Source organism: Oppia nitens, unplaced genomic scaffold (assembly GCF_028296485.1).
Source record: "Oppia nitens isolate AA-2021 unplaced genomic scaffold, nextdenovo-longstitch-racon4-pilon3 scaffold2_pilon_pilon_pilon, whole genome shotgun sequence".
Lineage (NCBI taxonomy): Eukaryota > Metazoa > Arthropoda > Arachnida > Sarcoptiformes > Oppiidae > Oppia > Oppia nitens.
In genome coordinates this window covers 2363268-2379681 of record NW_026533210.1, presented here as the reverse complement: position 1 = coordinate 2379681, position 16414 = coordinate 2363268, and the positions used below count along the sequence as shown (strand labels likewise).

The window sequence follows — 16414 nt, the reverse complement described above, 5'->3', positions numbered from 1 at the left end:
ATCCATTGAATAAAAATTTATCTAGCTAAATTATTAGGGAGAGGGATGGGGAAATAATCATATTGGTAAAAATAACTATAGTTTAAAAAAATAAATAAATTGTCCAGTTAAAATAGAAAATAATTTAATGGTCATCATACTTGTCGTACAATTATATTGAAAACTATTGTAGACATTGACTGCCATAGAAACAAGCGATAGGCAAGCAGTGAATGTCAACAAACTATTTTGTTGTACTGTTTGCCTATTGATTAGAGAGAGAGAGAGAGAGAGAGAGAGAGAGAGAGAGAGAGAGAGAGAGAGAGAGAGAGAGAGAGAGAGAGAGAGAGAGAGAGAGAGAGAGAGAGAGAGAGAGAGAGAGAGAGAGAGAGAGAGAGAGAGAGAGAGAGAGAGAGAGAGAGAGAGAGAGAGAGAGAGAGAGAGAGAGAGAGAGAGAGAGAGAGAGAGATTCAGTCAATAATAATAATATTAATACAGAGAGAGTGAGAGAGAGAGAGGCGTCCAAACAAATAGACATTCAATCAGTCAATCAATCAATTAGTGAATCACAATAAACACATCCAATCGGTGGTGAAGACATCGACAACAATATAACAAAACAACAAATCAATTGCAGATCCAGTGGATTGTGTTGTCAACAACTATCACAGACAGCCGATAGCTATGCTTAAGTGGCCGACAATTTTCGCTGCTGTCGTCGGTATTACGCTGATGGCCAGCAGCGCCGCGGCGGCTCAGGACACCAACAGCACCGGTAAGTTGTCACTCAGTCAGCACACATACTGTGGGTGTGTGTGTGTGGGGGGGGGGTTTGTTTCAATGGTCGCTACAATGATGGTGGCAATATATTGATGGTGTTGTCGATCGGCCCAAGAGTCGTATGTCTTGAACTTGCCGATCATTGTGGTGACCATTTTGAGACCAATTGACAGATCAGCTAATAGTTTGTTTTGATGTCTTATTTTGAAAAATTACTATTAGATTGTAATCCAACAAACATACCGGTATTGACCGGTAAGAGTGGCAATCTTAAGATTCAAATATCACCCGATAAATGGCCGGGAAAGACATGTCAGTGGAATGTCAATGTGACGGACGGTTTCTTGCATTTGGATATCGAAGAACTGGTCATTTCGGCTAACGATACGCTAAAAGTTACCACAATTGATGGCAAAACAACATTTTTCGAAAGTCGCGGTTCACTGCATCCGGGAGTCATATTTATCGGCAATCAAAAACAGATTCAGATAAGCATTATCTTTACTAATGATAGCAACAACAACAGAGTATGGGATGTCATGTACGGCAACGATCAGACGGCCCAGTTGTTGAACATTGCCGGCACCGGACGATTCGTATTTCCCTATACTTATCAAAACAGCGATTTCAAGGATATTAGCTTTTCGTTGACATTGCGTACCAAATATAACAATAAGAAACTGTTGATGAATATGGAACCGCCGCATGATTTCAATGACACCTTATTTTCATTTGACAAAGTGGACAAATATACAAACCAAAATCTAACCGGTACAACATATCCCGATTTTTTGTTGTCGACTGACCAACAAATCAATATAAAAATATCGAAATACTCGAAATCGGCCGCCGAAACGAAAAACTATACGTTTCACTATGAATTGGTGGACTCCATATGCAGCAGCTATAAGAAACTAACCGATTTGGACAAAAACAAAACTGTCGACATTATGAACTTACCGACCACTGTACAGTTGCAGTCCCTGTCCTCCTATCGGTGTTTGCGAATCTACGAACATGAAAATCAAGACTCAAAGTTACTGTTGGACTTAAGTGGCTTTAAATTTGTCAACACTGAAGATATTATTACCGTATTGGACGGCAATACCGCCAATAGTCAGCCATTGGCAGTTATCGACAGTCATTTTGTGAACATTTACTGGAGTGACCAGTATTTGTATTCATCGGCAAACAAACTGTGGATTTTGTATGACTCGCCTCAAGTTATCAATACAGTTAGACAACCGTTAAATGTTATCGGAATACAAGCCCTATCTCAAGGTTTGTCATCAATTTATTATTATTAAATTACCGTAAATTATATTGAAATTATTGTAATATATATATATATATATCTATAACATTTGATAGGTGGAAGTTATCAATTTCCCAAAAACGATACATTAAAACAAATAGTATACAAGACATCGAAAACAGTTTTATTACCCGTCACCTATTTGTTCAATGGAAATGTCAACCAACAGTTGGCCATTGATTTTGATGAAAAAAAACCATTGCCCGGAACTGCAAACAAGTTATTTATGCAGATTTTTGATGAAACCGGAAGAAATGGTAAACCAATTATTGAATTAATTGGCGGCAGTTATCCACCAGATATTATGGCTGTCAATGGAATGCAATTGAAGATTGTGTTCAATCAAAATGTCACCGAAGATTTCAAACTAAATGTAATTCAAGTGCCGAAAGGTTGTTACTCGACAGTTACCGGCAATTCAGCGGCTTATAGTCTGTCCGGTTGTCAGACAATGTGTTCGTGGCTGATCCCCAAACGAGCCGATTCTGTGGGCACTTTTGTATTTCAATTTTCTCATCTAAATCTACCCAAAGATTCTGATGTCATTGAATTGGTTGAGTTGGGCACTAAAGATCCTTTTAAGATTATTGATCTCAAAGGTAAACCACATACAAACAGTATATGATATTATCGGTAATTATTATTTTTTTTGGTGTGATTTTTTTTAGGTTCATTACAGTCGACCACATTTCCCGATATGAATCTCGATTCCCGACAGACCTATGCTTTGACTGTTAGGAGAGTGTGCGACAAGAGTTCAATTGATGGATCGCAACTGTTAGGTGTTTCCGTTATTTTTATTGACAAAAATTTAAACCAAAACAACATTACATTCAACAATGAAACTGTCAATAGTATAATACAGACATCAAACTATCCTAACTATTATCCATTAGGAAGCGATAGTCACTGGTTTATTAACGGAACAGTCGGTACGGGCGTTGATTTAGTTTTCATTACATTTACCGATTTTGATATCAATTCGGGCAACGAGTTGTTTATTATGTCGCCAATGAAAAGCAATATTAGTGTTCCATCGAAATTGTCGCAAATACCCGACTATTTGCTTCAAATGCCCGTATTTATCGACTTAAACTCACAGCTGATTAGCAGCAAAAGTGATCCGTTCAGTGGTCGCGGTTTTAATGCCAGAATTCAAGCTCTGAAATGTGGCGGCATTTATGAGGTGAGTTCGAAGGCCACTACAAATATAACGACACCGTCAACATTGGCCGGTGTCCCGCAATGCGTTTGGATGATAACAACCGATAATCCCAGCAAAGGAATCAATGTTATGTCATTTGAGTTGATCCGCGGCGAAGGATTTGATGACAAAAATCTCAAAATTTACGACTCGAACAATACTAGAGATCTGATTGAAGTGAATCAAACACTTTTCAAGACATGGAAAGACAACTTCTATAATACATCTGTCAATACAATGATTATTGTCTATATCATTGACCCGAAAAAGCCAGCACCGCTTACCATTAAAGTCACTCAAACAGGTAATTAGGGTTAGGGAGGGGGAACTGGAGATTTCAATCCGATATTTATTATTAATATTCAATATATATCGTTTTTTATATATATATATATAGCGTGCGACAGACTATGCCATAACAATGAACGGTGTTTTCTGCCACAGTTTCAGTGCAACGGCCACAACGATTGCGGCGACTTTACCGATGAATTCTACTGTAACCGCACTGTACCACCTGTTCCACCGGCACCTGTCTATACTAGTACAGGAGGTAATAAAATTTTCTATCAAAAATAATTTGGATTGTTTATTGTTGTTATTAATTTTATAATCAATTAGTAAATGGATGGGTCGTAACTCTGGTCATCTGTCCTCTAATGGTAGGACTGGGCGTTTTGGGAACTCTATACGGACCTCAAGTTTTGAATCGTTTCGGACGCGGCAGATATCAAGAGTTTCACGATTTTTCGGCTGTTTCATAGATCTGATGGGTAACTCTTGATGATGTTTATTATATGAAGCACTTTTGTTGGCCATTAATTAATTGAAATATAATTTTTAAATATTTAATTAATTTCAATTACAATTGTTATTATAATTATCAATGATTAATTATATATATATATATATATATATATATTTAATGCTACATTCAGTACTTCTATATTTTATATGTTTATCTCTCATTTTAAAAATCAATAGTTAATACAACTTAGAGTTCATATCAATCTTAAGATTTTATATTAATTATAGCAAATTATATGTGTTTCTCTGATTTATTTTTAATAGTATTTTTTAAAAAAAATTTTAATTTTATTATAATATAATTTATAAATGATTATTACAATAGGATTATTATTATATATGATTGTCATATATGTATTACGGTACTTGTCAACATTATTATGATCTGATATTATTAATTTTTTTTTTGATTGTTTAAATAATTAATATATTTAATTTGGTTATTACAATGAATTTACATTTATCTATAATTGGGTAGTATTTTTAAAAAAAAATAATTTTAATATTTATTATCAAAAATTATTTATCTGAACCTCAAACTTCTAAAACATTTACGGTAAAAGTTTTATAATTATAATTGTATTTAAATAATAATGATTTTTTTCAAAAAAAAACATACTATTCAACTCATTGTTAATAATTTGTTACTATTTGAATGCAATGCTAATCAATGTAATGTATAAAATAATATGTAAATAATATTTTGGGAATTATATAAATAATAAGAATAAATATTTTTTGAACACAAAATTGATTATTTATTTTTACTGTATAATAATATTAAAAACTATTTACTGTATAATAATATTAAAAACTATTTACTGTATAATAATATTAAAAACTATTTACTGTATACTAATATTAAAAACTATTTACTGTATAATAATATTAAAAACTATTTACTGTAGAAATATATTTTAGTTTATGATTTTAGATTATGATTACTATTTATGATAATAGTATTACTGAAATAGTATTAACATTTCATAACAACTAAAGTTAGTAGTATTTAATATTAATGGCATTTGTGGGTTGTATTCAATCAAATAGATTAACGTATATTAAATATTAGATATATATTAGAATTATATTAGAAATATTATATATTATATTAAATATTTATATTTAATACAAATTTTATAATAAATACATTTATTTCTAATATTTAACATAAATCTATATTAAATAATACTATTGATTTATTTAATAATAATTATAAATAAATAAGATTATAATTTATAAGCATGAGCAATTTAATTAAATTATTAATTATCTTGTTAATAATCTTTTATAATATTTGAATTAATCTTTAATACTGTAGTCAGCAAATGATTTAACATATGATAAATAGTATAAAATAATAAATAGTGAACAATGTTTCATTAAATATTATTATTATTATTATTATTTATTTATTTATTTTGAATGTAAATTAATATATTGTCAATAATTTTAGTCAATAAGATTTGTATTGTGAAATATAAATCATATATAAAGATATTAAATAACAAACGATTTTGATTTTTTTGTTTGTAATACAGAATATTCTATTTAAATATATATATTATATATTATATGTAATAATAAGAGAATGACAGTGAATGATAGATAGATAGATAGATAGAGAGAAAGAGAGAGAGAGAGAGAGAGAGAGAGAGAGAGAGATTTATGTTATCGTTTTTGATTACCATTAATGGCATTGCATAAAAAATTATACCAATAATGTTAGTAATTGTAATATAGTAGTAGTAGTAGTCTGGGGATAGCACTGAGAGTCTTATTTGAATATTACATAACATACTGTATATGCAAATAGTTTTTATACATAAAATAATGATTTGATAGTAGTTTGTGTGTGTGTGTGTGTACTCTATATTTGTTTGTTTGATTTACTGATCTTTTTTATATCAATCAACCGTCAATGCATTACTTAATAATAAAGGTAACTATTATATTGTTGTTTGATTTTTTTTATATATGCCTAGATGTTATACACAACTAGAAACATTGTACAGTATATTACATAATCAAGTTGTTTTATTTTATATATTATATATACATTATATTAAACAGTATATAAATTTATGTTTAGTCTTTATATCTAAATTTAGATATAATGATTATATAAATAATTTACTGTTAGCTAAACTGTTTTTTTCTAGTTTGTGTGTTAGCCCAATAAATTTTGTAACAAATTTTATTTTTTTAGAGAGAATATTCCCCGGGAATGGAATTAATGGTGTTATAAGTTATAACATTACTAATACAATACTATTTTATTAGACTATTATATTAATACTGTATAAAGAAATATATAAACGTTTTTTTGGTTGTTGTTGGTTGTATTATAACTTTTTTTTGAATATCCAATTACTTATCAATCAGTAATTTGTGTCAACCAGTCAGTCAATCAATATACCGGTGCTAATGCTCGGGATAATCTCTCGACGAGAAAGAGAGCACCGGTAGTTAAAATAAAAAATTATTTATAATATAATTTTTATTTTTATTTAAAAATATTATAATGCATGCAATCCCAATACACTATGAATGCACCTATTTTTTATAAAATACATAATAAATTTGATTTTATTTGTCTCTAATGGACTAAAATCTGCATAATATACTATATATATATATATATATTATGTTTTTATAATGTCAATAACATAACTTAAGATAACAAAATATTTTTATATTCTATAACAATATATTTCTTTTTTGTATCAAATTTGTTGAACATTATAAAACAAGATATAATAAAATAAAACATTATAATATTTATATACAATATATTCAATATATATACTGTATATAACATTAGTATAGTACAGTAAAAATAATAATAATAAAATTTTTAGATACAAAATATTTAAAAATTCAAATCATTGCATAAAAACATAACTATATATAGTTATAACATAAGTATCTCATTATAATAATGATCAGCAATTTTTTTATTATTGTCGAAACAACGTATTATATTGTGATTATTATTATTATAAGAAAAAAATAGTAAATTATTTTTTTGCTGAATATTTAAAATAGACTTTTAAAATAATATTTTAGTTTCTAGTTTATTGGCAATAAAAAACACCAGAAATTACATTTCCATAATTATTATGTTTAAAATAAAATTATATCAAGTTTAATATACTATTAATTTATATATAATAATAACCTATTAATAATATTTTATTATATATATAATAATAAAAGGTTATTATTATATTGATTATCAGGTAATTATAAATACAAAACAATTACTATAGTTTTACTTAACAAAAAGTTTGAATACATTTGTAGTTAAAAAAAAATTTTTTATCTTAATTTATGTATAAATATTCAATAGACCATTGATTTTCATTAATTATTATACCATTGATTTTCAATAAAGTCATTTCTAAATTTTAATATTAAATACATGGTTATTTATTATTTTAATAATATATTAAATCATTGTTATTATTATTAATATTATTTGCATAATAAGTGAATATAATACTATATTTTAGAGATGAGAAAATAATAATAATAATAAAATACTTAGAATTTTTTTAGATTATAAATACTGAATATAAACTTATATAGGATTTTATTTTTCAATTACAAATTATTATAGTATTAACTATTCCAATAAAATATAATTTTTTTAAGAAATAATATTTATAATACTAGAATAGTATTTTTCTTATACCCTATAAACCTATTATTTCATATATATATTATTATTTATTTATTTTTTTGTAAGACAAAAGTGATTGAAACAAAATACTAGTTAATAGCTTTGAAAATCTTTGTATAGTATTATTAGTATTAGTATTATTATTAGTATTATTATCAGTTAACTTAAAACTTATGGTTGCCTTATAATTGGCAATCACTAATATTTAATGATATTATTTAGTGTATTCTTATAATTGGACAATCATTTTGTTGTTTAAATATAATGGATGTGTGTGTCTGAGAAAGAGAGAGAGAGAGAGAGACAGAGAGAGAGAGAGAGAGAGAGAGAGAGAGAGAGAAAGAGAAAGAGAGAGAAAGAGAGAGAAAGAGAGAGAAAGAGAGAGAAAGAGAGAGAAAGAGAGAGAAAGAGAGAGAGAAAGAGAGAGAAAGAGAGAGAAAGAGAGAGAAAGAGAGAGAGAAAGAGAGAGAAAGAGAGAGAAAGAGAGAGAAAGAGAGAGAAGAGAGAGAAAGAGAGAGACCTTTAAAGTGAGTTCATCTGATCTGACATTAATGCTGAACAATAGCGAAGACAAGACATCTCTCCTTTTTTCTGATAATTTTATTTTTATTTTTACTTATCTCTCGGCATATAATTTATTCTCCAATTGCTTTGTCCGTCTCTTTCTTTTGTATGACATTATATATAATGTATATATAGTACTATATATATGCATTTGAATGCTATTTAAGTCATATACCAGTATATATATAGATAACTTATAAGATATATGAGTTGTATTTGTCTGATAGTAAACAACAAAATAATAAGTCGATAGAGAGAGAGAGAGAGAGAGAGAGAGAGAGAGAGAGAGAGAGAGAGAGAGAGATAACAGATTATGTGAATCTATCAAAAGTTCAATCATATATAATATTCTTTAAATTCATGAGTGGATTCTTGTGGATGAAAAACGTTAGTTTCCGAAACTTATACTTTATTTTCGGATACTTAACGATATGTATGGAGTAGTAGTAGTAGTAGTAATAGAAAGTATGTGTTTGTATGTCACAAACGATTGCATAAATAAGTGAATAAATGCAATGATGTGAACGAAAAACTCATATATTGAATGTAATTTCCAATTTAATGATTAATGTTTGACTCCTTTTTCTCCACAAATATACCGTACTTTACTATACAATACTGTACTCAACTGTATATATTAAATATAGTACTATTATAAACCCTACATGTATTGTACTTTTATTATACATTTAGTCTATAACTTGCAAGTGATTGTATATTAGATGAAAAATTAGGTTACAATTGATTGACTGCCGAGACATCAAATATATTAAATGTTATCTACAATAAGCATAATGTATACCACTTTTGCTTTTTTGTTGATATTATATTATTATTATTATTATTATTACGTTGTTGTAATTTTTGTGCAATGAGAATATTTTTAAATTTTTTATATGTTATATACAGAATATATTCAGAATATATACAGAATATATACAGAATATATACAGAATATATACAGAATATATACAGAATATATACAGAATATATACAGAATATATACAGATTTATTTGAAATACAGAGTATATTATTTATAAAGTATTTTATTAATATGTACACAAATACATACAATTTATGCAAATAAAAAAAAAAGTTTTAAAACATATATTTTCAATAAACATTTATATTTAGACTAACACACACTTACACACACACACAACACGCAAATGTAAATCAATTTTGTGAAAATAAATGAATGATAGGTTATGTATGATGGGGTCAGTTATGTATGTCATAAAATTTTTTTTCCTCTCTCTCTCTATATGTATGGTATGTTTATATCGTTAATAATAGGTTTAAATTCCAATAGTTATTAATATCGATTAACCTTTTTTTTTGTTGTTGATGTTGTTGTTTGATAGTATACGACATCTATTATGTGCCAGTTTTTGGGCTATATTTATAGCTATTTGGAAATTATTTTCACACAAAATTTATTATATATATATATATTGTGATGATCTCGTGTGAGTCAAAAATAAAAAAAAACATCAACACAACAATAAACATAAGAGCATATAAATTGCAACAATTTTATGAAATAAATATTTAATTAAAATAAAAACTACTGTAAAAATTCACTAATAATATTTAGTTTTAGATTTATTATAGATTGATTAAATAACACTATTTATGGTATTATCAGTATTTAAGGATTCAATTTTAGCCACTTTTCTGTGTGTGTGTGTGTGAGAGAGAGAGAGAGAGAGAGAGAGAGAGAGAGAGAGAGAGAGAGAGAGTTATAGGAAAACAAATTTATTTATCAAAATTTGTTGGCAAACTTGTTAGTGACAGTAAAACTAGTGTACTGTATATACAACTATATAAATGAAAGTTTGTGACGTTAAGTACCGGTGATAAGTAACTGGACTTTAATTATATTATAGACTCACTCACTCTCTCTCTCTCTCTCTCTCTCTCTCTCTCTCTCTCTCTCTCTCTCTCTCTCTCCCTCTCTCTTACTCTCTATATCTTAATATACTACTCTACTACTACTTAAATATTGTGTATGTATTTATATAGTAGTGTTTGTGTGTGTGTGTGTGTGTGTGACCTAAGTTTTAATGAACTACTTGTGCAATAAATCTGGCGTTTTGATTGTAATTTGTTAGCCATTCCCTCCTATATAACACACTCATAGCAAAGACCAAACTGACTTTTAGGGAAATGTAATCATTGGTCTAACATTACTACTACTACTACTACTACTACTACTTTAAGAGCAAAATGTATTTATTGTGAAGCGCACCGTCCACCACATGGCTGACTGATTATATGGACAGTTGTGAGTCTATAGATTGTGGCCAACAATTGTGTACTCACTCATCCATTTGATCTTCAAGAGTGAGTGAGTGAGTGAGTAGATGGGAGAGAGAGAGAGAGAGAGAGAGAGAGGAGAGAGAGAGAGAGAGAGAGAGAGAGAGAGAGAGAGAGAGAGTCACTAGAGATCAAGAGTTACTATACTTTTAGGACAACAAAACTTTTTTGTTTGTAGGACTACTACTAATACAACTACTATTACTACTACTAGCCATCAAATTCATGTGTGAATGCATTTGCAAATATTGTGTCGGAAATTATTTTATTTATTTATTTTTTCTAAAACAAAATTACACACAAAAACAAACTAATTAATTGGTTTCTATTTTAAGTTAAGTAAATGAAAAAAAATAAATAAATAATAAAAAACATTTTATAGTACTTAATATTTTCTGACAGTTTTTTTTTGTTAGTGGCGTAACTTTTTTCCCGACAATAATAATGATAGATATTTTCCATAATAAATGATATTTTTTTTTAGTTGTTATATGTGTTGGGCCAACACTAGTGAACTAAAAGTTTATTTATTTAGTCAGTCAGTCGTTCATTTATCTATACATATATTATAATAAATATAAATATTTTTCAATATATTTATATATATAGATATATATTTATATTTCAACAAAAAAAACATTTATTATTTATATACAAAATAAAATTTATGAAATAACATACAAATACAATGGTTATATATTATATGTATTTCAAATTAATTTGTAATATAATATTAAAAATAATTTCAGTATTAAACTAATTAGTTTTCTTTAGGTAACAGAATATTCTGGTTAAGTGATAGAAAATGTTTAGTTTATTTTAATCACATAAATTATTTTTATTAAGAAAATAATTATATTTTAAAAAAAAAATCCATTAAAATATTATTAATACTAATCATACAATAATAAACGGATAATAATTTTTTGTTAACAAAAATAATAATAAATGTAATATTATATTTTTTTAATAAATTAAATATAAGATTATTATTTGTTAGATGACATAACTTTTTTACAAAATAAAAAATTTAATATATATTTTTTGATAATCTTTTTGTCACAAAAATATAATACTAAAAACAACTTTCGATAATACAATTTATAATCTTTTATTTGTTTTTTCTCAATGTCTTATGTAATAATAATAATAATAATAATAATACAATATATTAAATTAGAAAAATAAAATCAATAATATTAAATGAAAATCTAGTAAACAACATATTACTTATTTTACTGTATTATTAGCATTTAAGCAAAAAATAAAGCAAAATTTTTATTATTTTATTTTTTTATTTCATAATCATTTAGTATTGATATGACAATCATAATATATTATATGATAGATTGATATATAATTTATAGCTAAATATAACTATTTTTTATGTATTTGACATAAAACAAGATTCTTATGATTATTATTGTAGTATTTTATTTGTGGAAATTTTTTTTTTGGTTTTTGTTTTAACATTTGTGACACTATTTGAAATCTCTCTCTCTCTCTCTCTCTCTCTCTCTCTCTCTCTCTCTCTCTCTCTCTCTCTCTCTTTCTCTCAATGAGAATAACCTTTAGCTTTTGAAAACCAAAAATAAAATAAAAAACTAAATATTGGTTATCGATTTAACAAAAAAATAAATAAAGTATTATTATTATTATAACAACATTATCATCACTGTTAGCGGACATATAGTAAATTAATGGGTCAACAACTCATTTACTTTAATATTACTAAAATATAAATGTTTTCGATAAAAAACAAACCAAAAAAAACCCCAACAAATAAAACAAAACAAAAAATATTTGATAACAAATTTTAAGGACTTTTTTTTAAAAAAAAATAAATAAATTGCATGCGATTTTATGGGTAATTTTTTTACAAACAATTTAATGTGTTTGTATTTGTAAGGCAATTGATGTACAATTTTTGTTTAAAAAAGATAAAATAGTATTTTTATATTTTTATATGTTTTACTTAGTGATGGGTAAATAGATTTTTTTAGAAAATAAATTTCCATGCGAAAATTTCTCATGAATAAATTTCTATAGAAATTTTATTTTATTATTATACTATGGGATCCCCTATTGTATAACTATTGTAATACTGTATGAATAAGATATAATACACTACAGAATATACTATACTATTATTAATATACAAATGTAAATCCTATATATATACAGTATATAATTGATATAATTATATATTTTTTGTAAAACTTTATTTAAAGTTTAATGTAATTAAATAGATTAATTTTTTTTTTAATTTTAAATATTAATTAAATTATTAATATTTAGTTATTAATTGTAATTATTATTTAGTTTTATAAGCTAACAAATATTAACGGATACGATAGACAAAAATTTTGTTTTGAAACTTTCAAGAAATTTCTCTATTATTTTAGAAATTTCTATGTTTTTTACTAACTCTAGTTTTACTGGAAATTATTTTAAATGCTTTGTGTGCTTTAATTTAAAAATAAATACTAAATTAGATTGAATATAATATATATATACATAATTTATCTTAAATATACAGATACCTCTAGACTATACATAGATTTTTAAATGTAAATAAATATATAGCTTTATAATTGTTTAGTAAAATAGCAGATTTTAAAGTTTAAATATAATAAATTAACAACAATTTTATAATTAATGTCTTTTTAAAAAAAATATATATTTGATTAAAAATTTCATGATATCATTATTCAATTATAAAAATTTATTGTATATACTGTTTATATTAAATTACTAAATTGATATAAAAATTCCCACCATATGTTTAAAATCATATAAAGTTTTTACAATAATAATAATAATTAATAATAACTTTAAATTTTATAATTTATTTATTTAATATCATTTTAATGCCATATTTTTAAATACTGTATTTTATAAAAACTGTATTATATTTACATGATTTAATTACTACATATAATATATCTTATAATAAAAAAATATATAATTTTAATTAAATAAATTTAAATAATATAAATCATAATCAATTGAATAGCTAATTAATATATTAGATCCAAAAAATGCAATATAATTTTAATGTAATTATTGATTTTATATTACATTTTATAAAAAATACACTAAATATCTAAAATATAATTTATTTTATATAAAATATTTTTTTAAAGATTTTAGACCACAAAATCACATATCGTGCAAACATATATTTTTAAAAAACATTAATTTTATGTATTTATCTATAAATTAAATTTTATTATATTCAGTATTTTACATAACACACACACACACACACAATATAATGTTTATGAAAATACAATTAAATATAATTTATAAATTTTATGTAATATATTTCACAAATTGTATTTTATAGATATATTTTATTGTTATGTTATATCTTTTTATAAATTTTATTGTAAATGTTAAATTTTCCAAATAAATAACAAAAAATAATTTAATTATTAGCAAAACTTAAAATATGTGTTTCTTTTTATATATTATTTTTCTTATATATATGTTGTGATAAATATAATGTTATGAATTAAATTTTTTATTAAAAAAACATCAACTGCTTATTTTCACAAATAAAATAATTTAATAAACAAAATATAAAAAAACATATTGTTTTTTTTATAATTTAATAAAAATCCTTAATAATATACTATATTTATTTACAACAACAAAAAAAATCATAAATACAATACAATTTAATACATAAAACAATATTTCATTCAATTGACAATACAGTGTGTGTATGTATGTATGTGTGCGTATGTGTGAGTATGTGTGTGTATATGTTTGTGTATATGTGTATGTATATGTGTGTGTGTGTGTATGTGTGTATGTATGTATGTGTGTGTGTCTAATATTGACCTTATATTAGATTCATATTAATGATGGATGATATATTAAATCAAATATCATGAGTAATAACATAGAAATAAAATATTACGAAATAGATTTAATATAAATAACCAAAAAATAATATATATCATATACTAGTATATATATTATTAATATAGAAAAACTAAATATCATATATAAATTATATAGATAAATGATGCTAATATATTAAAAATATATACAAGTGATTTTTAAATATATATATTTTTAAGACCAAAAGTAATGTAAATAAAATATTTTTATTGAAAATATTTTTAAAACTAATATTCATATTTAATAAATATTCTTTATATATATATATATTAAAAATTATATGTTATGTCAATCAATGGGTTAAGTGTTTTATATATATATATATGGTTTTATTAATATAATATATACTATTATACATAGTCGTGCATTATATCACTAGTGATAATTTCAAACACACATATTGGTAAAAGTATAAATTAATATGTATTTACAGCACATATACATATACAATATATACAGTACTGTACAACATATTCAAACACATTATGACTATAATTTAATGTCAGTTTGTGGACACAAAAAAATCAAATATATGAGTCCAAAGATAGCGATAACAGGGCTATAATTTGTCAGTTTGATTATGAAATCATCGCATAATATAGATGGAAAAAACACACAAATGTATTATCATGTTTTATATATTATCATATTGATATATAAGTTAGAAATATATATATATCTATGAAATTATACACAGTGTTTAGGATCTAATATTTGCAATATTTTTTTGGGTTGCAATATATACAGTATATATATATATATATACATACTATATATATATATATATTAACATAACATAAATGTTATGTATTGTCCTCTGGGTATGCAATAAATAATAGTTGTGTTTTAGTTATATTATATAATATGTGTTAAATATATTTAATGTATAAAACATCAAATATGTATACATATATATAATATATTATTTTATGTGTTGTTCGGCAATTAACAAACATTTATATATATATATACATGTTTCTACTGTATATTTGTATAATATAATATAAATTATATAATTGTTTAATAAATTCAGAAATATATAATAAAATAATTTATATGAATATATAAATACATTTAAATTTTTATATAAAATATTAAATAAATGTGTTGAAATGTCAAATGTAAAATATCAAGCAAATCATAATATAATAAATAAAATAAACATTAAGCTGCTTATAATTTTAATTTAATATGCAATTTGTATTTTTTAAAAATATCTCATTATATTATACAATATGATTTTTATTTTGTTAATTATTAAGCATATAATATAATAAATATGAAATTATCCGATGAAAGCATTCACATTTTTTTTATTGTATATAGTTTTAGGAAAATTATTGATTTAATTTAATAAATTATTTAGTAAGTGAATAAATTTTATTTGTTATTTTTGTAGTTTAGTTATTTGTTAGGAATTTATGAACAATTATTATTTTTTTATTATTATTATATTAATTTAAATATAATACTTTGTGAAGTAAATTATTTTTAATTTTTTAAAATTTGTATTTTTACATATAATTTAATTTTCTAACTAATTCATAATTTTTGTTTGTTTGTTTGACTAATATTTATTATATAAATATATTTTTTCAACTAAGCTATAGATAATTTTGTATTATACATGTATTAAAAAAAATCTTTTTAAATTTATATATATATTAAAAATAATAAATTAATTATGTTTTAAATATTTCTACAATTATTAAAATTAAAAAAAATAAAATCTAATTATTATCAATATATTTTTATACAGTATATTATAATAATAAAATTTATTTGATTTTCTTATTTAATTTATCATTATACTGATATACTGAACCACAATAGGCATAATAATAATAATAA

The 16414-nt window shown here is 24.1% G+C and overlaps 1 protein-coding gene across 1 annotated transcript; it reads left to right on the top strand.

The window, feature by feature from the left end:
- The first annotated feature begins 427 nt into the window (after positions 1 to 427).
- On the top strand, positions 428 to 4194 carry LOC128956433 (uncharacterized). The gene is made up of 6 exons (XM_054302174.1): positions 428 to 754; positions 982 to 2040; positions 2131 to 2673; positions 2743 to 3582; positions 3676 to 3828; positions 3897 to 4194. Exons 1-6 carry the CDS (start codon positions 664 to 666, stop codon positions 4037 to 4039), a joined length of 2829 nt encoding a protein of 942 aa, XP_054158149.1. The 5' UTR covers positions 428 to 663; the 3' UTR covers positions 4040 to 4194.
- Positions 4195 to 16414: the final 12220 nt, after the last annotated feature.

Coding starts and splice junctions, on each gene's coding strand:
- LOC128956433 (XM_054302174.1), top strand. CDS start 664: ATGCTTAAGTGGCCGACAATTTTCGCTGCTGTCGTCGGTATTACGCTG. Junction 755..981: donor TCAGGACACCAACAGCACCG/GTAAGTTGTCAC, acceptor AATTACTATTAG/ATTGTAATCCAACAAACATA. Junction 2,674..2,742: donor TAAGATTATTGATCTCAAAG/GTAAACCACATA, acceptor GATTTTTTTTAG/GTTCATTACAGTCGACCACA.